At 49.5% G+C, this 23,881-nt stretch overlaps 2 protein-coding genes across 5 annotated transcripts in view; one reads left to right on the top strand and one right to left on the bottom strand.

Moving 5' to 3' along the window:
- Tmem163 (transmembrane protein 163) overlaps window positions 1–15,783 on the top strand; it is a 181,981-nt gene extending 166,198 nt beyond the window's left edge. Inside the window, exons 6-8 of the mRNA XM_075987779.1 lie at window positions 7,352–7,463; window positions 11,522–11,663; window positions 14,992–15,783. Coding sequence (XP_075843894.1) covers window positions 7,352–7,463; window positions 11,522–11,663; window positions 14,992–15,052 — 315 coding nt within the window. The 3' untranslated portion in view covers window positions 15,053–15,783. The remainder of the gene's footprint in view (window positions 1–7,351; window positions 7,464–11,521; window positions 11,664–14,991) is intronic.
- A 2,775-nt stretch (window positions 15,784–18,558) lies between these two features.
- Mgat5 (alpha-1,6-mannosylglycoprotein 6-beta-N-acetylglucosaminyltransferase) overlaps window positions 18,559–23,881 on the bottom strand; it is a 293,844-nt gene continuing 288,521 nt past the window's right edge. For all 4 annotated transcript variants that reach the window (XM_075987774.1, XM_075987776.1, XM_075987777.1 and 1 more), the window contains exon 17: window positions 18,559–23,475. In XM_075987774.1, the coding sequence (XP_075843889.1) occupies window positions 23,277–23,475 (199 nt within the window). In that variant the 3' untranslated portion in view covers window positions 18,559–23,276. The remainder of the gene's footprint in view (window positions 23,476–23,881) is intronic.

Here is a 23,881-nt window from a genome sequence, read left to right as displayed (position 1 = left end):
TCAGTGTTCAACATTCTGACTTCCGAATAGCCTGATGCTACCTTACAAATTCCCAAGCCTTCCAACGAGAACACGGGGTAATTTGTCAATATGATTTAATCACCAGCGGGGAGTGAGGCTTGTGCTTGGTGCTATTTCCCCACCTCTGAGGGGGCGGGGGAGGGTGGTGACGAAAAGTTCTGAAGATGAGAGCGACTGTGTTAATTTCACCTGGGGCCGTAAATCGATTCTCATGCATTATTCAGCAGGCACTAGCATTGCCCTGGTGGCGCTCTGACAACATGCAGTGTCAGAATGGTTTGAAATCTGTCCTCATTAGGAAGGCAAAGGGCGCCTTTTTGCAGGCATAAGCAGGCGAGCCTCCAGAGTCCTTTCTTACCCCCTCATTGCCTATGAACAGGAAAGTGGGGGTCACCAGGGGAAGGCTGGATTGGTTTTGCAGATCCGGCCTCTGTCTGACATTATCAGGGACAATGCATCGTGTCCTGGACTTGCAACTGTTACTGTCACCACCCATAAAGAATAAACCACACACAGGAGGTGACAACTGGCACACACTATTGAAGAAATTTCATTTTGACACAAGGATTTCCTGTGAGCAATGGCATGAATACAAATGTTCTGAGATGCAGCTGTCTGGGGAAGATGGGAGTGGTGCCTGGGAGGGCAGAGAAACTCGGTCACATCGTGTTAGAAACTGCGGCAGGCAGGTGTCGGGTCCTGCAGACCATGGGACACCTGTGTCCCAGGATAGCTGCGAATGCGGCCCAACACAAAACTCAGGTGACAAATAGTGTTGAATGTTGGCCGTCCTTGACTATGTATGGAAACACGTGAAGAAGATGAAAATCATGGAGAAGATGCGATCAGATGTCCTTACTCTGTGCTGATGGGCGGGATATTGGGTGAGCGTGGCATGGTGAGAGAGGGTAAGTTCCATGTTGTACATCAGGTTGGAAGAGGTGGAGTTGCATGGAGATATCCTGACGGCCAAGGTCAGGATATCTTAGACCGACTAAGAGCCTGTGGTCGCTCCTGCAGGAGGCAGCACAGTCAAGCCTCCACTTCTGCTCGTTTCTCTCTGGCATTTGCTTCTGGTCTCCAAAATAAGGGAACAGCGTTAGATCCCATGAGGGTTAATCTTGGTTGTCAGATTAATTGTATCTGGAATTGATGTTTGGGCAGCACTGTGAGGGAGTCTCCAGGAAGGGTTAACAGAGACGGAAGACCCTCTCTCGGAAAGGGTGGTCACCTCCTTGCCTTCACTTGTTGCTGTCAGGTGCCTTTGTCCCATCGTCACTGCTGCCCCTGTCCTTCCCCACTATCAGAACCCAGCTTCTTCAGCTTCCCAAAGTAGACCGAAGACAGGCTGCTTTTAGGAGTCCTCCAGGCCTTCGGCACCAGATCGGGACTGCTGGGGCATGGACTGAGCAGCTGCTGGGTTCTCAGTCTTACACGTGAATATCAGGTGCATATGACCACTGCCAATTTAATTTATATACATATGTGTATATGTATATATAGTGTAAATTATATACATGTGTGTATATACATATATGTATGTAATGTATATGTATATATGCATGTGTGTGTATGTATAATCATTTCTCTTCCTCTAGAGAACCTACAGACCCTATGAGCTGTCCTCCTATTTGTTAGCTCCTTGTAGTAACAATTTTTCCACTGGGAACATAATGGAAAACTGCTTTACGCATGAGGAGCCTGGGTGGAATTACTAAAACAAAACAAAAATAAAAAAAAACATTTTATGGCAAAAGCTGAGACCAGTAGATTATCAGGGCCACACAAGATAAGACACTGAAACCTGCAACCTCATGCAGGAATCTCAAAACCACACTGATAAAAGAATTCAGAGCCAGGCAGTGGTGGCACACACCTTTAGCCCCAGCACTCAGGAGGCAGAGGCAGGTGGAGGTCTGTGAGTTCGAGGCCAGCCTGGTCTACACGAGCTAGTTCCAGGACAGGCTCCAAAGCGACAGAGAAACCCTGAGACCCTATATTGTTTACTTTTCTTGTTGTGACAACACATGTTATAAGAAGCAGCTTAAGGAAGGAAGGGTTTTTCTGGCTCACGGTTCAAGAGGAACGCAGACCACCACAGTAGTGAAGGCGTGGTGGCAGGAGTGTGAGGTGACGTCACAGTGTAGCTGCAGTCAGGAAGCAGAGTGAAGACAGAAAAGTAGGACCATGCCAAAAACCCTGAAGGCCGCCCCCTGGTGACCCATTTCCTCCAGCAAGGACTGGTGTCAAAGATTCCAACAATGTCCCAAACAGCACCACCAGCCAGGGACCAATATGCTCAAATGCATGACCCTGTGGGGGACATTTCCACTTGACAGCAAAACCATCCGAAGATGAGAAGGATTGTATTCAGGACCACCTGACTGAGGAGGTGTTGTTTTCAGAGAGAAGGGTGATGATGGAAGGGCATGAAGACACACCGAGCTTCCAGGCAGGGAGAGGAGCCTATACAAAGATGGGATAGGAACACACATTATCCATACTGAGGGACCAGAAGGAGGTCAGCATGACTCCGGCAGAATTAAAATAGCAGGTGAAGGCCGAGGGGGTCAGCTCCATCCGGTAGCTTTGGCTGGCCTGGGATCCTCTGATCTGTTGTGGAAATAGAGAATTCTATCTCATGGGGACTTTGATTTATCAGCCCACATGCTGTTAGCTGAGGCAATGCTGGGGCCTGGCATCTCCCAGGAGAAAAACTCACTGGAGAACCTGGTCTGACTGACAAGGTCCTTAACCTCGCAAGCACACAATGACAGATGTCACACATCAGCACTAGAATCCTCACCTAGCTCAGGTTTTATCAGCTCCTCTCTAATTGCCTTTGAGTCTTAAAAAAAGAGCTGTAATTTTCTCCACCTTCTAGTCTGGGCCAAAAAATCGAAGGGGTGGGTGGCCTTTGTTAGACTGTGAGGGAGAGCCAGCAGATGTGAACTCGGAGTACAGGTCTTCGCCAATGGGTTGAGGTCACCCCCACCCCACCCCTGCTCTCCAAGCCTGTTTCCTTAGTGCAGCGTGAAGTGGCTTCTTCCTAGGGCTGGGTCCGACTCTGCTGCTGTGTGAGGTCATGGATCCCTCTTCACCGCAGGAGGGAGGCTTTCTCCTCTGGTGTGGTCACATATGGAACTCGGATTGTTTCCCTGATTCATTCTGCTAGGTGAGATGGGGTTAATCTTGACTAGATTGGAGTGTAGGATTCAAAGCTTTGTATGTATGTGTCTGTGTGCATGTTTGTGTGTGTGCAGGTATATGTCTGTGCTATGTGCCTTTGTGTGTATACAAGTAGAAGACGGAACAACTGTCTACCTTATTTTTTGAGGCAGAGTTTCTCACTGAACCTGTAACTCACCCATTAGGCTAGGTTGTTTGGCCCATGAGTCCTAGGGACCCACCTGTCTCTATCCACTTCCTTGGCACTGCGATTGTGAGGGCATGCCACAATGCCAGCTTTTTCATGCGGATTCTGAGGGTGGAAACCAGGTCCTCCTGCTTGCAAGAGGAACACACCACAGACTGAGCTACCACCTAGCCGAAACATGCTTTCAGCATCTAGAATCTTCCAAGTTCTTGGATTCCTCTACCAGCTGTTGGTCCTGCCAAGCTAAGGTGTTGTTTTTCACAGTTTGGGACCAACGAAATTGGAAAATTAGAGTCTGTCCATTATTCGCTCTTCACAAAGACATGCCACTCACGTGGACTGATCATCAGCCACTGTCACTTGCAATCTGAAAGACAAGAGGCATTTGAGGGCAGATGAGGTGGCTTCTTATAAGATGTCCTTCAGCATGGGTCAGGCACTGCCCTAGTTTGGTTTCTGATGCTCTGATAAAACACTATGACCAAAAGTAATTTAGGGGAGAAAGGGTCTCTTGGCTTGTCATTCTGGGTCACATCACAGTCCACCACTGAGGGAAGTCAAGAGAAGAACTCAAGCAGGAATCATACATAGAAGAAGGCTCTCTTGGTTATTTTGCTTCTTTCTCTCCCCCTCCATCTCCATCTCTTTCTCTTCCCTGTCTCCCTACCCATGAACACACACACACACACACACACACACACACACACGGCAGTTTATCAGTTGAGGTTCCCTCTTGTGGCTCTAGGTTGTATCAAGTTGACAATAAATTGAGTACACACAGAGGCTAGAGAAACGGTTTGGTGGCTGATAGCATGGATGGCCCCCAGAGGACGTGGGTTCAGTCCCCTTGCACCTGTGTAGTGACTTACAGCTACCTATAACTCCAGTTCCAGGGGATCCAATGCCTTCTCAGGCCTCTGCAGACACTAGGCACAGGCGTGCATATGCATAGAGCAAAACCAAACCAAACCAAAACCAAAACAGCAAACAGTTGAGGGGCACAGACACTATCTCAGACCATTTGGGCTACTGCCACAGAGTACCATGGACTAGGGTTCCGTCTGCAAGCAATGCTTGCTTCGTACAGTCCTGGAGGTGGGGAAGGCAAGATGCCAGCCTTGTCTTCTTGCCTTGTCCCCACTCAGGGGAGTTTTCTGAGGTCTCTTTATAAGAGGGTCACTACTCCTGTATGTGGTGGTAATACTGATTGTCACCATGGCAGTATCTACAACAGTGGTTCTCAACTTTCCTAACGCTATGGCCACTTAACACAGTTCCTCATGCTGTGGTGACCCCCAGCCATAAAATTTCCTTGCTACTTCATAATTATAATTTTCCTATTGTTATGAATCATAATGCAAATATCTGTTTTCCGATGGTCTTAGGTGACCCCTGTGAAAGGGTCTCATTCAGCCCCAAAGCAGTCATGCCCCACAGGCTGAGAAGCACTGATCTACACTCACATTGGAGACAAGCTTCTAGGCACACCTGTGAGGGATTATTTAGATTTTTTTTTTTTTTGCCTTTCCTGAGGGATTCTCATGACTAGACTCCTCTTTCTGAGGCAGACCGTTAATGGAGCCACTCCTGTGCAGGTGACCACAGCTCCTGAGAGTGCTGTGTGGGTCCTGACTAGGGAGTCTCAGCCTGTGACCAAGCATCCTAGGTTGCTTACCAACAATGGAGATTTACTACTCATGCTTCTGGGATTGGAAATCCAAGGATCACTGTACCGATGCTTTGGCATCTTGTGATGACTTGCTTCCTGGTTCAAAGATGGCTGACTTTTCTGTGTCCTCATGTGGACAAGTATTAGAGGTCACAGTTCCATGAGATGGATTATTTGAAGATAATTATAAATCTGAAAATGTTTTAGCTCAGTGTTTCGTGTTTGTAGATGTAGGTTTGTATGTGTATGCATTCATATGTGTGCAAGCGTACGTGGTGTGTGTGTGTGTGTGTGTGTGTGTGTGTGTGTGTGTGTGTGTGTATTGGTCTGGGCCTATTGATTAGATCGATCCTTCTGGCCAGTGAGCCCCAGGGATCCAGTCGTCTCTGCCTCCCCAGGTCTGGGATTGCATTGTACCTGACTTGTTTTTTGTTGGTTCTGGAGATCAAACTCAGACCATCCACTTGAGGGGATAACACTTCACCAACGAGACACCCCCCACCTGTAAACACTTCAGAGCCATGAAGAATCTATGTGCAGAGGGTTCATGTCCCCCACCAGTGTCCCCGTATTATCATCTCACAACCCCAGTGTGTCCTCCCCATGATGGGCTCATAACGCTACAGATAAAGTCATGGATGCAGTTTTAATGTCCCAGTTTTTCCACTGATGCTTTTAGTCCCTGAACCTACCCTCAAATGCCACGCTAGATTTAATTACCAAACCTCCAGTGTTCAGTCGGTGACAGGTTCCAGATGTACCTTTGATATGTGGGGAATGAAGGTCAGGTGTTTTCTAAGTGATAATTTAGTTTAGGATTGCTTGATAGTCTTCGTATTAATCGGAGGCCATGGATTTGGGGTGAGTCACGACAGAGGCACAGTCCCATCTCCTCACAGGATATGTGGTATCACAACTCATGTTAGCCTTAATTACTCGTCCGGGTGGAGTCTGGTGGGTTAAAGCCCTCTGGTGCTACCATTCCCCCATTTCTTTCATTTTTTATTACATTTTAAACTTAGAGTGTGTGTGCGCGCGCGTGCATGCACTTGAGTGTGCATGTATACTTGCCACAGCATGGGTGGAGGACCATGAACAACCTTGGCAGTCGGTTCTCTCCTTTTACCACATGGGCCCCAGGGATTGAGCTCATGCCAGTGGGCCTGGCAGCAAGCATCTTCACCCACTGATCCATTTCAGCTGCCTCCATTTCCCTTCCCTTTGTTGGAACTGCTAGTCTTAAGGCTCTAAGTCCAGCCCAGGTTCGAGGAGAGCTGGTGATCCTGGGGTAGTTGGTCTTCCTAGGAGGAAGAGTAGATAAGAATTTGTGAGCACATACAGTCAGAGCTGCTGCTGTCAATGGTGGGCGTTTGCGGGGTGGGAGCGGAGATGCTTTCACGTTGTACAGAAACCCCAAGTCCAGCGAGGTAATTTTTTAAAAAATGATTTAGTTTAGTTTCAATCCTGGCAAGGCAAGCTGTCTCCTTTGTCCCTGCGTCTGTCACTAGGATAGCAATTTTATTAATAAACTGCTAAAGGATGATCCTATTTCTCTCTAAATATCTGCTCCCGTGTTGAATTTCTGCTGGCAGTTGCATTTTAATCCTGGAGAACCTGGAGGCTGTGTCTCAGGGGAGCAACGCGTGGGAGCTCAAAGGGGATCTCTAGGGGCCTGATGTCAGGAGATAGCAATGAAGATGCCAGCCTTGAACATGTGACTCACCCGTTTGCTTGCAAACGTTAATGCCGCACCTACAGGAAGTGTGAAAATCACGTCAACAGTGGACTATTTTTAGGCACCATTTTTTCCCACCTTGAAGATTATCTTTGAAATCTCAATTGTGTGAATGAAAAAAAAACCCACATGGGTTTTAAGTATCTCTAGAGAGAAAGGATCCTGTGGCTAAACCAGTTTGTTCTGTGAGGAAGGGTTCTTGGGCAGTGACGTGGTCCCCAAATTCTCAGTTGCCTGCTTTGTGAATTCTCTAGAGAATACTACTTAGACATCATTCTTGGCATTATAACAAATCCTGTAACAATCAATGATTGCTGTGTGTTTTAGCAGAACTGCAGGCAGGGGGAATACATAATGGCTTTGTAAATATTCGTCTGGCTATTTTTAATAATCCTTTCTCAACTCCAGGCGCACAGGTGACCACCTGCGGTATACTGCCACCTGGCGGCAGCGTGTCTGACCCATCCCTTATACTTTACACAACGCTGGTGGGGAAGATGATTGCGCTAGCGAGAGATGACTTGTCAAAATCTGGAATGCTCTCTTCTAGGATGACTTCCTGTTCAGTGTCTCCATTTTAAGTGGGATCCTCTGCAGCGTCCTGGCTGTGCTGAAGTTTATGCTGGGGAAGGTCTTGACAAGCAGAGCTCTCATCACAGATGGTGAGTCGTGCAGGCGTTTCTTGTCTGAGGGCTGAGCTCTGAGCCAGGGCAGGTGCATCTGGATGCTGGTAGATGCTGGTCTTGCAAATGAACTCGACAACTCGGCCTATTCCCCAAACTTCTTACTTTGTGATTCTTGGAGCTCTCACGCAAAAGCAGGCGTCTACCACCCTAAGTTTCATCATATAAAACAGAGCAGAAATGACTGGGTTTCTTTTTTTGGTTTTTCAAGACAGGGTTTCTCTGTCGCTTTGGAGCCTGTCCTGGAACTAGCTCGTGTAGACCAGGCTGGTCTCGAACTCACAGAGATCCACCTGCCTCTGCCTCCCCAGTGCTGGCATTAAAGGCGTGTGCCACCACCGCCCGGCATGACTGGGTTTCTCTTGGTTTCCTGAGATAGGGTCTCATATGGAGCTCAGGCTGGCCTTGGACTTTCCTTTCTCCTATTTAGCCTCCCATGTATGGGGATTACAGATGTGTCCCACTAGACCTGGCCTTTTATTTTCTTAAGGAAAGAAATAGAGCTAGGGACATAACCAGTTCATAGAGTGCTTGCCTAGCATGCACAAGCCTTGGGGGTTCGAGCCTCAGTAGGGTATTGTCTGGGTATAGTGGTGCACACCTGCCATCCAGCACTAGAGACGTGGAGGTGAGGGGGCCATAAGTTCAAGGTTACCCTTGTCTTCATAGTAAGTTCAAGGCCAGCACAGGCTACATGAAACCTTGCCTCACAAAGCAAACAAGACATCGGTCAAATTTATTTAAACTGAAGGATTGTAGGCTGAGATTGTTTTTCTCTGAGGATGTATCTGTGGCCCGGGTTCTTCAAGCAGAAGATAACAGAGCCTGGTGGGGCCTTGGTCTCTCTAAGCTGTGGATTCTGTGTCTCCCCCATCTGTGTTTGACCACCTGGTGCCTGGGATGGGGGTGGGCCCCAGAGTAGTCAGAACGGCCTGCTAAGCTCCTAAGGATGGGGACAGCACAGGCACTCCCACTGTCATTTCCAAGGTAGACCTATCAGTCCCCAGGCTCTGCTGGCTTGCAGAGGCCTGGGGTCTGTATGCCTTCTGCTGCCCCCACCTCCGCTGCCATGAAGCCTGAAGCCTGAGCATGAACTCAGTGGTCAGAGCCACCTCCAGACCTGTCCATGATCACAAAGACCACCTATGGCTGTGACAAGACACCCCAACCAATCCAACTTAGGGGGAAAGAGTTTATTTGGCTCATACTCCCAGGGCTCATCCCATCATTTCAGGTAATCAGGAAAGGGATTTGAAGGAGTTCAACATATCCACAGTCAAGGGCAGAGAGAATGAACGTGTGCTTGCATATTACTGATTGGCTAGCTTTTCCACTCAGCTACAGCCCAGTGCCCACATTCAGGGGCCGGTGCTGCCCCCTTCAGGCGTTATTCCCACAGCAATTAAGTCAATAGGGACAATTCTCCAAACCCATAGGCCAACCTGACCTAGACAATCCTTCATTGAGACTCTCCCGCCCCTTGATGCTTGACTGTGTCAAGTTGACAACGACCATCGTTAGAGTATGACCTCATCTCTCCGCACTGATGGGCCTCGCGCCTGTGTATGTGGTTTTCCCTTATCCTCAGAGCTGCTCCATACTCAGATCTGTGCTTAGGCTTCCCTGAACTTCCGACTTCCCACCACTGTACCGAGTGTCTTGCTGTGTTGCACATACATGGAGAGGCCGAAGGACAGTCGTGGTCATTGTTCCTCGGTCACTGTCCTCCTTGGCTTGTGAGTAGACCAGACAGGCTGGTTAGTGAGCCCCTGCAATCCACCTCTCTCTCCCTCCCCAGAGCTGGGATTACACATGCATGCCACGATGCCTGGCTCTTTGGTTTGTTTTGTTTTACATCGATTCCGGGGAATAGAACTCAAGTCTCCATTTACGGACCGAGCTATCTCCTCTGCTCCCTCTGAGTTTGAGGATATGTCCATCATGCCCAAACTGGAAGGAAACTCCAAAGAAAAGTCAGTATGCGGAGCGAAAGTATTCGTTCTCAAGCAGATGACTGCTGATTGGCTTCCTCCAGGAAAAGGGGTTCCTACCAGCTGGAAAGGGGCTCTGGAAGTTAGTGGGGGCAGATCCCAGGGAATGACTGTTCCCTGGGCAGAAAGACAGAAGTGTGGCTATTTTATCAAGTATTTAAGTAGTTGGGAGACATGACTAATGCATTTTGAAGGCCCTTCTGGGTCTCTTGAGTGGGGAGAAGAAGGGAGGGAGTTAGCCACTGAAGTGGGGACAGGGTTCTGGGGAGGCAAGGAGGTGGCCGCAAGAAATGGTTAGAGAGGATTGCCCCCCCATGAATAATGGCAGCAGACCCCTTCTCCTACAAGGGGGTCTCTCTGGCAGATGGAGCTATAGTAATTACAGCCATCTAAGGAAGAGGCAGAAACAGAGGCAGGGGCAGAGGTAGAGGCAAGCTAGGCAGCCCAGCTAGCTCCAGGTTCAGTGACTGTCTTGAAAAGCAGGATAGAATGTGATATAGAATGTGATATGCGAATGACCGCTGAGGGTGACCTCTCCTCTCTCTGTCTCTCTCTGTCTCTCTGTCTCTCTGTCTCTCTCTCTCTCTCTGTCTCTCTCTCTCTCTCTCACACACACACACACACACACACACACACACACACACACACACACACACACTACACGTGTGGGGGGGTCTGGAGTCAGTCCTTAGTCCCTGTCTATGAAAGAGAAGACACTAAGAGTCAGGCTATGTCACAAGCAGAGGACACCCCCCCCCCCCCAAGCCTCAAGCTGAGTTGGCCTCAGCTGCTCACCAGGGAGGCTTTGGACAGCTGTCCGTGGTGCTGACTGATGAGGGCTGGATCAGTGGAACTATGTGGACATCTAGTGGCTGCCTAGGGAACTCCTCTTTTCTGAGCAGTGCAGCAAGGCGGTCCTCCCCTCCAACACACACTACAGGGACAGCTGAGGTCACACCACACACCCTCCTTTCCTCTCCCCAGTCCTGTGGCCAGTCACTAATTATTACAGCACCATCAGCACCCTCTTCTGGGATATGGGAGACGGCAAGGAACGGGACAGAACTTCTGCCTCCCAGCTTAGTTTTCTAGTGGGAGATGGTAAAATACAAACGGCAGAAATACCACGCTAGGGAGGAAAGAACCGTGAGAGAAACAAACTGAGGACAAGGAGGCAGGTGGGGCAGTCTGTAGAGAGGAGGAGTGTGCGCACTGCGTCCCTGCTGGCAGGAGAGGGAAGCAACAGGCATGGGAAGGCCCAAACAAGGAGGACATGGAATGGTTGGCAGTGGGGCGTGACTAAAAATAGTAGTGTCTTTCTGCTTTCTATTTTGTGTTACCACACCCGACCCTTATGTGTGTAGACACACATACATACTCATATGTGTGAGTGTATGTGCCAGGGGCATGCCTGTAGAGGTCGGAGGACAACAGTAGGTGTTGGTTCTCACCTCTCACCTTGTTTGAGACAGTGTCTCTTGTTTGCCACTGGCCAGCGAGCTTCCAGGATTAGTCAGCTGTCGCCATGTCCCATCTTGCCACAGGAATGCTGAGCTCACAGACTCACAGACCCGTGCCAGTGTGTCTGGCTGGGCATCGCTGCTGGGGGTGCACACCTCCCTAGTCTTTAAACTGTTGTTCAGACACTCTGCAGCCTGAGAAGACAGTGGCTTCACAGCCCAGAGGTGTGCCTCCCATCTCGTCTCCAGTGGGCAAGCTATACAGGGAGAGGAAGCAAAGGCTGCCAGGCATTCATTCCGTGTAGTCTCGCCCACTGGGCTCTGTTTCTCCTTCATCATTTTTCCTCTCTCTGTGTAGCGTGGAGGAAACCTCCCCACTAAGAGCCTCGGATTCTTCCTGAGCCAGCTTTTTGGCTGGCATCCAGATTGGAGGTTAACTCAGAACAAACAATCCATTAGCAGTGTGTATGTGCAGGTTCCTTCTACGGAATGAAGCCTGTTATGTTCGTCTGTAGTCTATAGACTTGATCGCCTAGACTGTGAAATGTCCACTTCACATTGGTATGTGATCTGTCTTCTTTTGCAGGGTTCAACTCCCTTGTCGGGGGAGTGATGGGCTTCTCCATCCTCCTGAGTGCCGAAGTGTTCAAACACAACGCCAAAGTCTGGTATCTGGATGGCAGCATTGGTGTCCTGATCGGCCTCACCATCTTTGCCTATGGGGTCAAGTACGGCTCTGCTTTTAATCTTTGATCACCCAGGGGGCGGGGATGCTCTGAAAACTCTTCTTTCCCCCACCCCTTTTCCAGCCAGGAGATGAAGGAAGGGTCTGATGTTTTATTCCTTTGTGCCTCAGGCACGAGTGCTGTGTTTGCTATTCCTGGGGAAATGTGAGCAAACATCTCCCCACCCCAAATAGGGCACCAGAACTGGACCGAAGTGCTGGTCCCATCTATGTCTCGCTTGGTGCAGGTTCTTGGGCTTATTCACAGGAGCACGGATGAGGAGCTACTTAGAGGCATGCAGGTTTTCTAGTTGACTTTCTACTGCTGTGATCCACACCATGACCAAAAGCAGCTTGGGGGAGGGAAGGGTTTATTTATTTATTTTTTAAATTTTTTTCTTTCTTTTTTTTCTTTTTTTCTTTTTCTTTTTTTTTGGATTTTTCGAGACAGGGTTTCTCCGTAGCTTTTGGTTCCTGTCCTGGAACTAGCTCTTGTAGACCAGGCTGGCCTCGAACTCAGAGATCTGCCTGCCTCTGCCTCCTGAGTGCTGGGATTAAAGGCGCGCGCTACCACCGCCTGGCTCTTTTTTTTTTTTTTTTAAAAAAAGATTTATTTATTAAGCATACAATGTATTGCTGGCAAGGTGGTTGTGAGCCCCCATGTGGTTGCTGGGAATTGAACTTGGGACCTCTGGAAGAGCAGCCAGTGCTCTTACCCTCTGAGCCATCTCTCCAGCCCAGAAGGGTTTATTTAACCTTGTACTTCTGCATCACAGCAATCAATGGGGGCGATCAGGGCAGGGACTCAAAGCAGAAACCTGGAGGCAGGAGCTGAAGCAGAGGCCATGGAGGGGTGCTGCTTACTGGCTTGCTCCAACATGCCTTTCTCAGCTTTCTTTCTTACAGAACCTAAGACAACCTGCCCAGGGTGGATGGCATGCCTACAAAGGGCCATCATTAATCTAGAAAATACCCCTACATACTTACCTACAGGTCAACCGAGGGAGGCATTTTCTTAATTCAGTCTCCCTCTTCATGGATGGCCCCAAATTGTGTCAAATTGACCAACAAAATGAAACACAGCACAACTAACCAGCTCAGTGGGTGACCTTCAACCAGCGCCACCACTGGAACGCCTCACCCAAATGAGCTCCTCATAGCTGCATATATGCAATAGTCTGCAGATAACCTTCCTATTCCATGTACTCCAGCATATCCCATGAGGCCATGGAAGCAGCTGGGGTAGAATATGCGCAGCTGGGAGGAGGGTGTGGGGCAGGCTAGTGTGAAGGCTGGGATCTCAGGTGAGAGTCTGATGACCCCATCCTTCTCTAAGGGATGTCGACAGGCCAGCCCTTGAGGGTCGCCTGTGGGTCAGTGTCGCTGCCTTGAGTACAAAGGCGGTGGCTGTCGTGCCCAGAGGACAGGGCTGCACAGCACTGACCTTTCTCACGAGATTGGAAAAGGCCTCATGGGATACAGCCTTCCCTGTTGGGTGGTCTTCTACGAGTGAAGTGGGAACTCTTGGAAGAGAGAAGCCTTTTACACTTCAGACACTCATTTTCTTCTTCCTTGTTCTTTTTGTAAGCATTTATTTATTTATTTATTATGTATATAATATTCTGTCTGTGTGTGTGCCTGCAGGCCAGAAGAGGGCACCATACCTCATTACAGATGGTTGTGAGCCACCATGTGGTTGCTGGGAATTGAACTCAGGACCTTTGGAAGAGCAGGCAATGCTCTTAACTGCTGAGCCATCTCTCCAGCCCCCTTCCTTGTTCTTTTATGCACTAAATGCCCCCCCTTTCTTCCTCTATACTGTGGGTTCAGAATTATTATTACTATTATTATTGTTGTTGTTTATTTTTAAGACAACATGTCAGGTAGTCCAGGCTGCCTTAGAGTCACTTATGTGGCCAAGGATGGCTTTGAACTTCTGATCCTCTTGCCTTCATCTCCAGAATGCTATAATAAGGGTCTCCGTGATGCCCAGGTGAAGGTCATCTGAGTATCCTTCCTGTCACCTGATGCCATGTGTACTGCAGGGAATCAGAGGAGGCCAGGCAGAGGCAGCCCTAGGCTTAGCAAGGCTTTACAAAAGGGACCAGTCCTGGGGCTGGAGAGATGGTTCCGTGGATAAAGGTGTTTGTAGCCAACACTGATGATCTGGGTTCAATCTCCAGGACCCATATGATTAAAGGTAGGAGAGAACTGACCTCCACAGTTACCCTGTGGTGTCTGTGCGCGCGCACACACACACACACACACACACACACACACACACACTAAAATGTAAAAAGAAAATGTAAATGGGCCTACTCCATGCAAAGGGTCACCCTGGATGGAGGCAAAGCCATCTTGGCTTGGGGTCCACTTACTGAAAAAGTAGCCCAATGCCAGTCTCTGGATATGGCCTCTAAGGCTTGTCTTGTCCTTAGGGAGAATTGTTCCTGTCGAGGTGCTGTATTTTTTAAAAGTTAACTGATTCCTGGCATCCACTAGGGTACTGTCCATATTTTGAGGACCTGACAAGTTCTTTTCCAAAGCAGCACCACTGTGTGCATTCCCAGCAGCCATGTCTGAGGTGGTCCTTGCCAATACTTGTAACTATCTCTGGGTTTGAGGACTCAGGCATCAAAGTGAATGAAGTGCCCCAACACCTTACAGTGTGGACGAACTAACATGCCAGATGAACATGAAGGCCATATACTTTTGATCTGCAACCTTCAGAATAGATCCACTTGAAGAGACACAGAGTAGATCATTGGTTGTTTGGGAAGAGATGTGGAAGACGAAGCAGGGGTGACCATTAGTGTGCACAGAGGATAAGAAGAATGTTCTGGAATTAAGACAATGTAGATGAACACACAGCCTCACATGGGTGCAGGAAACCACTGAGATGTCTGCTTTGAAAGGGACAGTGACGTGGCATGTGGGCAGAATTAATAACAGCTAGACTCGGGGGCGGAGGCAGCTCAGGTGGGGAAGCACAACTATGTGAATTTGATCCCTGTGACCCACATTAAAAAGGAGAGCCAGCTGAGGTGGTGCATGCCAATTCCAGACAGGAAGAACATCACCCAGCCACCCCGCCTAGCCTGTTTGGTGCGTTCCAGGTAAAGATGAGAGACCCTGCCGGGGAAAATCAAAGTGGACAAACGGACAAGGTCATCTGACTTCCACAGCCCCCCCTCCCCCGCCATGCATAAGCACACACCACCCGTGCACCTGAACACACAGGAAAGGACACAGATGCACACATACACAAATAACCTCCGTTTCCCCAAGCTCTCCTGGTATCAAGGTGACCCTGCCTGTCTTCGTTTCTGCAGGCTCCTCATCGACATGGTGCCCCGAGTGAGACAGACGCGTCACTACGAAATGTTTGAGTGAAGGCGGCTGAAGGGGCGGCAGGGACGGCCCTGGGGAAGAGCGTCACCATGGCGACGAGAGGTTTCCACGAAGGCAGTTGGTGCCAATATTTAACTGCACATCCAGTTTCATTTGGGGAAGTTTTCGTTCATAGAGTCTGTCATCGCGGGATGAGGTCGGCCTGGAGGCTGCGCCTGCCCTACATCCTCACCCTTTGCCCACTGTCAAACACGTTAGGACGCTGCTGACCACGGGAAGGGCTGCCACGCTTCCCAATCTTGAGCCGGAAGTGACGTGTTCTATTTCCTGGGGTCAAACAGTTCTTGAAAGCAGGCTTGGGTCTCTGCTTGATAGGAAGCCACCTGTGGCATTTACTGTCAGCCAAAACCAGATAGTAACTGACCGAGTCACCGCCAACCAGATAGTAGCTGACCGAGTCACCTCCCACACGCGGCCAAGGCGCCTCCAGGGTCACACTCCTCTCTCCTTGCAGCAAATCCCCTCCTAACGTGAATCAACCCGTTTCATACACTTTTACTAATCTTGACACTAAGCAGATTTGTTCAGAGGGAGGCCATTCTATTTTTTAAAGTATTTAGTGGCAGATGAATGAGCTTTGCATGGACAGGCTACGTAAGCACACAGCCCTTTATTCCACATCCAGATCCTGCCCATCCATGAAAACCCAGGAACCATTTTTGAGAGATGTGAAACTCTATACATTTATTTGTAATAAATAATTATAATCATTACCTGCATTTGCATATCTCTGTATGTTGTGCTAAGGGGTCACGCTGCCTCACGGTCTCTGAGAAGTAGGTCACTCGTCCAGAAGGGACGAGATGTCCCCAGCTTATGGAACGTGAGGTGTAAGTGCTGCAGACATGTCCCCCATGCCACCGTGTTCTGTGGCTGGCACAGCCCTGCCCAGTGGGCAGCCATGTCAGGCCAATAAAAACCTTTACAATTTGTATGGTATGGGGAGGTTGTATGTGTGAGCTGTTAGTGTTTGTGCCAACATGTAGGTAGTAAACATTGTGAGCAGGCTCTCGTGCTCTCTCTCTCTGGTGTGTGTGTGTGTGTGTGTGTGTGTGTGTGTGTGTGTGTGTGTGTGTGTGTGCCTTCCTCTATCACTCTTATTCCCCAGGAACCAGATCTCTCCCTGAATCTGGAGCTAGGCTGGTGTCCAGAAAGCCCCAGAGGTTCTCCTGGCTCAGCCTCCCCCAGTTCTAGGCTCACAGGCAGATGCGGTTATGCCCTGCTTGAATGTTGGAGATTTGAACACAGATCCTCATGTTTGCAAAGCAAGTGTTTCTAGCTGCCGAGCCATTCCCCAAGCTCTCGGAAACATTTCTGACCTAAGAACTTTGAACAGGTGACATGCAATTGTGGCTAGGAATCCCCATCTGAATGAATTCCCCAGTGGACACCAAGGGGTCTCCCTCTTTGCTTGTTCCCCTAGAGTGTGCGAGCATTCCTGGGGAATACAGATTCCACAAATCTGTCCGTACCCTTCCTTGTAGTCAACAGACATGGAGTTCAGGGAGTTGAGCCTCGCATGACAGTGAATTCCACAGTGTCTTTTTATTGTGAGAATTACCCAGGAGGGCCCCTAGTTTCAGAGAGTGCCTTGAGAATCCCAATCCTCCTGCCTCCGCTTCCTGAGTGCTGGGATTGAGGGTGTGCACCACCAAGTCAGTTTGTATGCTGTTGGGATTCAAACCTGGGGCTTTGTGTGTGTCTTAGCCAGCTGTCCGCTGACTGAGATCCCCGGGCAATGCTCATGGCCCACAGATGCCCCGCTCCAGGCTGCTTCCTCTCTTTCAGGTGAATGGAGGCACTCTGCCTTTTACCACCCCACTCGGACAAAGTTTTAAATGCACCCCGCAGTCAGAACTATTTCTGAAGAAAAAAAAAAAAAGTCTAGCAGTTCATTTTCCAGTTCAGCTCCTTCAGTGAGAGTGGAAGATGGAAAGAATGCTTTCCATTCAGTATTGCGGTAGACGTATGGGAAGAGTACATAGTGGTGAAGCCCTCCCCCTATTCGTGCGTGCATGCATGCGCATGCACGCCAGACGTCAATTTCCTGCGTGGTACCACGGGATGCTGTCCATCTTGTTCTATGAGACAGCGTCTTTAACTGGCCTGGAACTTGCTGGTTTGGCTGGGCTGACTGAGTAGCAAGCCCCAATGATATATACCTGTTTTTGCACCTCCAGAACTGGGATTACAAGTGTGTAGCACACTTGGCTTTTTTCGTGGCTTCTAGGGATCGAACTCCGGTTCTTGTGCATGCCTCGCAAGGGCTTCCCCACGCAGCCACTTATTTCCCTGGCCCCAGGTCATAGGTTTTCTATGCACGCCAACCATGTTGTCTCTTCAAGAACTGGGGTTTCAAGCATGTGCCATCATGCCTGCCTTTTTAAAAAGTGGATTTTGAGGCTTGGAGCCAGGCTCACATGTGCATAGCAAGTGTTTTCTGAACTCAGCTATCATACACTCAGCTACCGAACTTCCCGGTCCCCATCTATCCGCTGCTTGACCTTTGACAGTGTGTTGGCACCAGGAGACGCAGCTTTAGCGCCCCGCCCCAATCACTACCACCTGTCACACAAGAAAGGTTTATTGAAAAATAAAGCTCTCCCTAGTTTTTCTACAGCACAGGAAAACAAAGCAGTATTCTGTTTGCCTGGAACAGCAAGCAGGGGGCAGTGACACCTCACTGACAGCATCCTGTGGCTGAGCCCCAGGAGTGACGGCAGGAAACAGTGTACCGGGATCCATCTGGAGACAGACACAAATGGCCATGACGTCACCATGTCCTTTGGCATTGTGGTTGCGTTATTTTCTGTAATACTTGGACTGGGTTCAAGGTGGGGAGAATGACGTGCCCCATGTCTGCTGTGTTCCAGCTTCCATGGGCTGCTGTGCGTGCTGTGCACCCACCACACCTGCGTGTGTCCCAGTTGCAACCCACATCTGCATGTGTGTCCCTGCTGCAGGGGTGGGGCTGGGGTGAAGGCAGCCCTGTGAGCCTCAAAACCTGGGGCAGAATGAAGCTCTGAAAAAGAAAAATTCAATCATTTCATCCCTTAAACGTAAAATCATTGACTGCCCGAGAAAACACCCTGGATTCCAGGGAATTCTCCTCCCCCTTTCGTACCTGCAATCCACTCAGATGTGTTGGGCCAGGGAAGAGGCTAAATCCGCAAAACATAAACAGCAAAGTGGTATTCAAGTCACCTCCGCGTCCAGTTGTGAAAGAAGTCAAAAATCCCTGCCGTGGGGTCTCATGTGGCTCCTTTGGGGGTAGTGGTGGATTTTTTTGGGGGGGAGGGGCAGGTCATGGGATTACTCTTAGGGTGGGAATGAGGCAGAGGTAACCAACCTGCTGGAAGCCACTCTGTCCAGCAGGGGGCAGAAAAGGGTTTCCCGGGAACTGTAAATTCAGCTCATTCTTTCCCTTAAACAAATTGGTTCTATTATCGCATTATAGAGGAATAAAAATTAAACTCTAATTCAAGGAGTGCAACTTGTGAGAGAACTTTTAATTTTGAGCTCAAAAAGTTCCCCAAAGAAACCCCTGGAATGTTCCAGAACATATTGGTGGATTCAACTTCCTTTAATAAATTCTTTCAGTCTTGTTTCACGGAGTGCTGAAGACTGACATATATCCCAATCAGCACATTCAAGAAAAACGGTATAATTCCAGTGAGCAGAGTAGGCACAGAGCTGAAACATTTGGAACAACAAATTCCTATACCATTGATTGACTCAACAAGATTTTTGTGTAGCCATCATGTTTGAATCAACAGATAGGGGGTGAGCGCAGGTCTTTATTTCTCAAGTTTTATGATAAACTACTAATATCAATATTGAACATTAGCCAGGCTTCCTACGAGCCAGGCACTGTGCTATGGGATCCCCACAGAACCCTAAATGCTAGGAGAGCTAGATTAATTCTTATTTTCTGTATCCAAGACTATACAGCTAATTTGGTCTTTTGCTATATGTAAAAAACAAAATCCAAACCAAAAAAAACTTGACTGCACTTTCTGTCGAAGGCAACGAGAACGAAAGGAACTCCTCAGCTCCAAGCCGCTGGCTTCCCCAATGACTCTAAATCTATTTCTGCCACCCGTCTACTCTAACGAAGACATACCCTGAAGCCACACAGGGACAGATGGGCTAAGAAGAAAGCCAACGGGGAAAGGAAAATAGTTTTAAATAAATAAAAGAGTCCAGGCTTGGAATAATAACACACGTAGCCAAGCCTGTCGTTAGCAAAATCCTTGGCTTTTCTTTTTCAGTCAAGAAGTTTGGGAGAGGGTGGCGGTGTCTCATCACACACAATCTAGGTGACCCACCCTGGTCTGAAGCATAACACACACTCACCTATAGACGACATACAGTTTCAGTGCAACCCAACTCACTGATCGGTCATTACCGTGAGCAGTCCTGCAGCAACACCCACGTTCATTCACCAAGGAAGAGAAGAAAGGGAGTGGACACGGCTCACCTCCATCATCCTAAATAGTTGAAGTGTTTGGGGGTTACTCCTTCCACATAGATGACCTCAAAGCTAATCTCCTGCCTCAGCAACATGTCAGCCAGGGCCGGGGTGACAGGAATGAGGCCCTTCACTACCTTGTTCACTATGAGGTCCTGAGGATGCCAGCTAAGGGATTCCTGGCTCCCTCAGCCCTATTCTGGGTGTGTGTGTGTATACAGACACCCCACACTGGGAACATATACAAACACACACATACACACCAAATGTTTCAGTCTTGTGCGCATACACACACTGGGAACATAACTAGCCATGTGTGTGCATACATACTGTGGATATATGTAGTTAGCCCAGGCTGGAACAATCTGCTGTCAGCCTTCAAATTCCAACCCCAAAGAGAAATGAAGACATGTCAGGAAGACATGAACCACCAAACACACACACACACCACCACCGCCGCCGCCACCGCCACCACCACCACAACAACAACAACAACAAAAACAACAAAAAAAGGCAAATATTTCCAAACACTCACCAGGCACCTAAAACAAGTGATTCATCTCAGAAACAAAAGTCTAAAACAGACAAAGCAAAAACTTCACAACATTTCCTTTTGGACAGGAAATCAGAGCACATACAGAAATGCCCGAGCTGCGGACTGGGGTCCAAGCACTGGTCCTCTCAGCAGTTCTCGCTCTGGAGAGAAGCATTCTCTCTCTTAGTGCGTTACAGAAAGGTTTTCCCCTAGGTGAAGAGCCTAACATCACACAGGAGAAAGAACTCCAAAGACGGGTCAAGATCTGATGGCAGTGCCAGAAAACACAAGTCCTGATTTCGGGTTTCTCCCCTGCGGAAGGTTCGATCACACACAGGCCGAGGTTTCTCCAGGATCATCAATGCTTTGTCAGTGTGATGGGCTCCCGGCCAAGGCTGTGAGTTCCTTCTTTGCTGATGTCCACACCCGACAGGCAGAGTACCCCACCCCCCACTGTCAGTTTCTCCTGGAGGGTCACTTGGCCACACCTTGCTAACTCTGGGCCCTGGGAGCTGGTATATATTAAGGGGACACCCCACCTGTTGATAATTCTCTTCACAACTAGAGTGCAGCTGGTTAGCCTCAAGAACTGGAGCCCACCACGGAAAGTGAGGCTTGCTTCTGGCTAAAACCGGAAGAGGAATTTATTCCATGGGAGAAAGAACGTGACTTGGGTTCTGAGCTGGAGAGGAATAGGAAGGTGGAGAGAGCCTGAGCTCAGGCCCAGGCAGCTTCTGCAGGTGGGGGCAAGGCTGCCTCCCCTCTCCAAGATCCTTTACAGCCACCTACAGCATGGGGAGCACTTCAGCGTGGGGCACCCCCTGCTGGTTGAATGCCAGCACTGTCACCCATAGCGTGGTGGACTCAAGTGGAGAGGCCTAGGAATTGCTGGTCTGGAAACTAGCAGATTCCCACAGATCTGGTGTGCAGCCAAGAGGATGGCTCTCAGGGAAAGATCTTCCTCACAAAGAGACGGCCGGTTTTCTTCCATCTTGCAGCGGGAAACCACTTTTGCAAGGCTTAATAGACAGGTTTCATAGCTAGGCTTTTAAACTTTCGCCTGCATGGTGGCTCGACCTGGGCAAAGATGATTCTAGCCAGGTCTTGGAGAACCTGTCAGTCTTAGGATAGAATCCCCTGACATTCCCCCTCCCCACTCCACTTCTTTCTCTAGGACTGAAGCTCAGCCCCTTAGCTGCCTATCTCAGGGCCTAAGGGGAAAAAAAAGCTGGAGATGTAGTTGGTGTGACATTTGCACCCAGGTAGACATTAAGAGCCAGGCAGATAAGATTTCCCAGACCTCAAAGTCCCATGCCTCACCTCTCCCCACCTTGGTCAGGTGACCACAAAGCCGAATCCTCCTTCCTGCTGCCTCTGGACAGCTCTGCTAGTCCTGGGCCTTGCTAGGTTTCCCAGGCTCCACCTGGCCACTAGGAGGCACTGGGTAGCACGAGCAGGCCAGGAAGTCTACTCCAACAGGACAATGCTAACAGCAAGAGGTAGAAGAGGGTTGGTTCGTTCACCAGCATGGAGAGAAGTGTGGGAGGTGTCTCCAGAAACTCACAAATGTACAGAGCACAGACACAACGCTTCAGCAGGGACGGACACGCACAAAAGGGCTCCAGGTGTGAAGAGTGGAGATCCCAGCATGTATGACCAGGTCAGCCCGCTGACGGGACCTCTACTGGGCTGGCCAAACTCCTTGGAATAGTGCTTCAAGTAAAACCCACTTCCAGTCTCCGGCCCTCTGTAAGCCATGCCCACTGGGGAGCAGCCAAGAAAACACCTAGTGTTGATTCCAAACTGTCCTCACCTCCCCAGAAACCATCAAGGTCCTGGGAAGCCATCTTCCCTGGAATTCAGCAATAGGGGACATTGATGGGGACACAGTACGAACCCCTCACGCTGCTAACTCATTCTAACCCAAACTTTAGCTGTTCTGAGGCTGGAGACCGCCCACGCCACACACACACACACACACACACTCCAAGTTCAAGGGCAGCTCTTGGGGTCTTCAGTTTCCACTTTCCTCCTTAGAGCGAGGCAGGGCCAGTTTACCACCAAGAAGAATTACACAATCCCGTGTTTCTGCAACAGAGGAATTCTAACCAGAAATCAGGGCCAAGCTATGAAGGTGGGTGGGGAGGGGACACACAGGAAAGCAGCCTCTCTTGTTCACAGCCCAGCCTGTCTTTGGCACTTGGCAGGGCCCTCAGGACACACAGGCACATGTCCCCACCAAGGCTATCTGCCTTTTAGTTGCCACCTGCCAAGCAACATACAGGATCATCAGCTCTAGGACGCTGCTCTGACAGGGGCTGGCTGTGTTTGCAAAGCAAAAACAAAAAACAAAAACAAATAAAACAAAACAAAACAAAAAACCAACTGTTTTCTGAGACAGGATCTCTCGTAGCCTAGGCTGGCCTTGACTTTGCTATGTAGCCAAGGCTAACCTTGAATGTTTGATCCTCCAGCCTCCACTCTTTACCTGTGATTACAGGTGTTCACCTGTTTTTATGTAGTGCTGGGGATGGAACCCAGGGCTCCATGCATGCTAAGCAAGCATTCCGCAAACCGAGTCACATCCCTACTCACAATGATAATTTTCTTTTCTGTGCTGCCACCTGCTGTCAGGAGCCAGGCTCCCAAGGCTGCCGTCCAGCACGCCACCAGCCCCTCTGCATCCTGCGTGAGGCCAGCAGAACAAGAAGATCCTGAAGATGGGTGATTAACAGTGTGGGGACAAAAAGGAAACTGGTCAACCCCTTTCCTCCCTCCCGACCCAACCCCCACCCTCCCAAATAAATAAATTAATGGGTTTAGGAATGTCCCCAAAGTTCTTTCCAATCGGCTCAATTCCTCTTCCTGTTCTGTTTTCAGTTGAATGCGTCTCCAGACTTTTAGCCTTCCTTTTTTTTTAAAAAAAAAAAAAAAACCCGGAGCAGCTGCCTGGACACTTTCCGGGACAGAGAGGACATTCGTTGCACCAGGGAGAAGCCAGGCCCCTGGTCTGACCTCTGTTCTCTTGCGGTTTTGGTGTAAACTCCTGGGATGCACTGACTGCAAGCTGGAGAAGTACCAAATCCAAGCCCTGGACCAAAGAGTTCGGGCTCCGGTCAGAGTCCCTGAATGACTTCGGCCCCCCTGGCCCTGCCCAGCAGAGCCACCTCTGCCACCTGAATGAACCCGGGGTGGCTGTGCTATAGGCAGTCTTTGCAGAGGGCCACTTGGCCCTTGATGAAGTCCCGGCAGGGGCAGATCCTCTGGTGTGTGGGGTGGGCCCCGGCACAACTGAAGAGCAGGAGGTCCCCTTGGAACACACAGTGCTTGCTCTTGGGGTGGAAGGATGGCACCAGGATGTCCTTATACAGTTCTGAGCTTTGGCAGGTCACCTTATACCTAAGGGGAAGAGAAAAGTACATGAGGCAGAGGTGCTGGGGCAGGACCTGTCCACCCCACATTGCTGGATCGTCTGCTTTGTGGTGTTGGGGCATATCCCATTGCCCTGCTTCAGAGACGGTATCCTCTGCCTGACTCTGAAGTCCTCCACATCTAGGGAGCTCAGCCATGCAAAGAAAAGCACGCGTGTAGGGGACCAGCTCTGAGGATGGGCTCCTTGGGGGAAGCGTTATCTGTCGTGGAGAAAAGCTGAGAGCAGCCTGAACACTTGAACAGGGGATGAGCATGCTGTGCTTTGGGACTCTGTGCAGCTGCTGGAAAAACAATGGAGAAGAAATGTGTGTCCCATTCAACGTCTGGGAGGAGGCAGGAAGTGCAGGGTGAGAGGTGGGGTGAACGTGGTGGG

This window comes from Microtus pennsylvanicus, chromosome 10, assembly GCF_037038515.1.
Source record: "Microtus pennsylvanicus isolate mMicPen1 chromosome 10, mMicPen1.hap1, whole genome shotgun sequence".
In the NCBI taxonomy this organism is placed as follows: Eukaryota; Metazoa; Chordata; class Mammalia; order Rodentia; family Cricetidae; genus Microtus; species Microtus pennsylvanicus.
The sequence above is the reverse complement of the archived record's forward strand: the minus strand, read 5'-3'. Positions and strand labels throughout refer to the sequence as shown.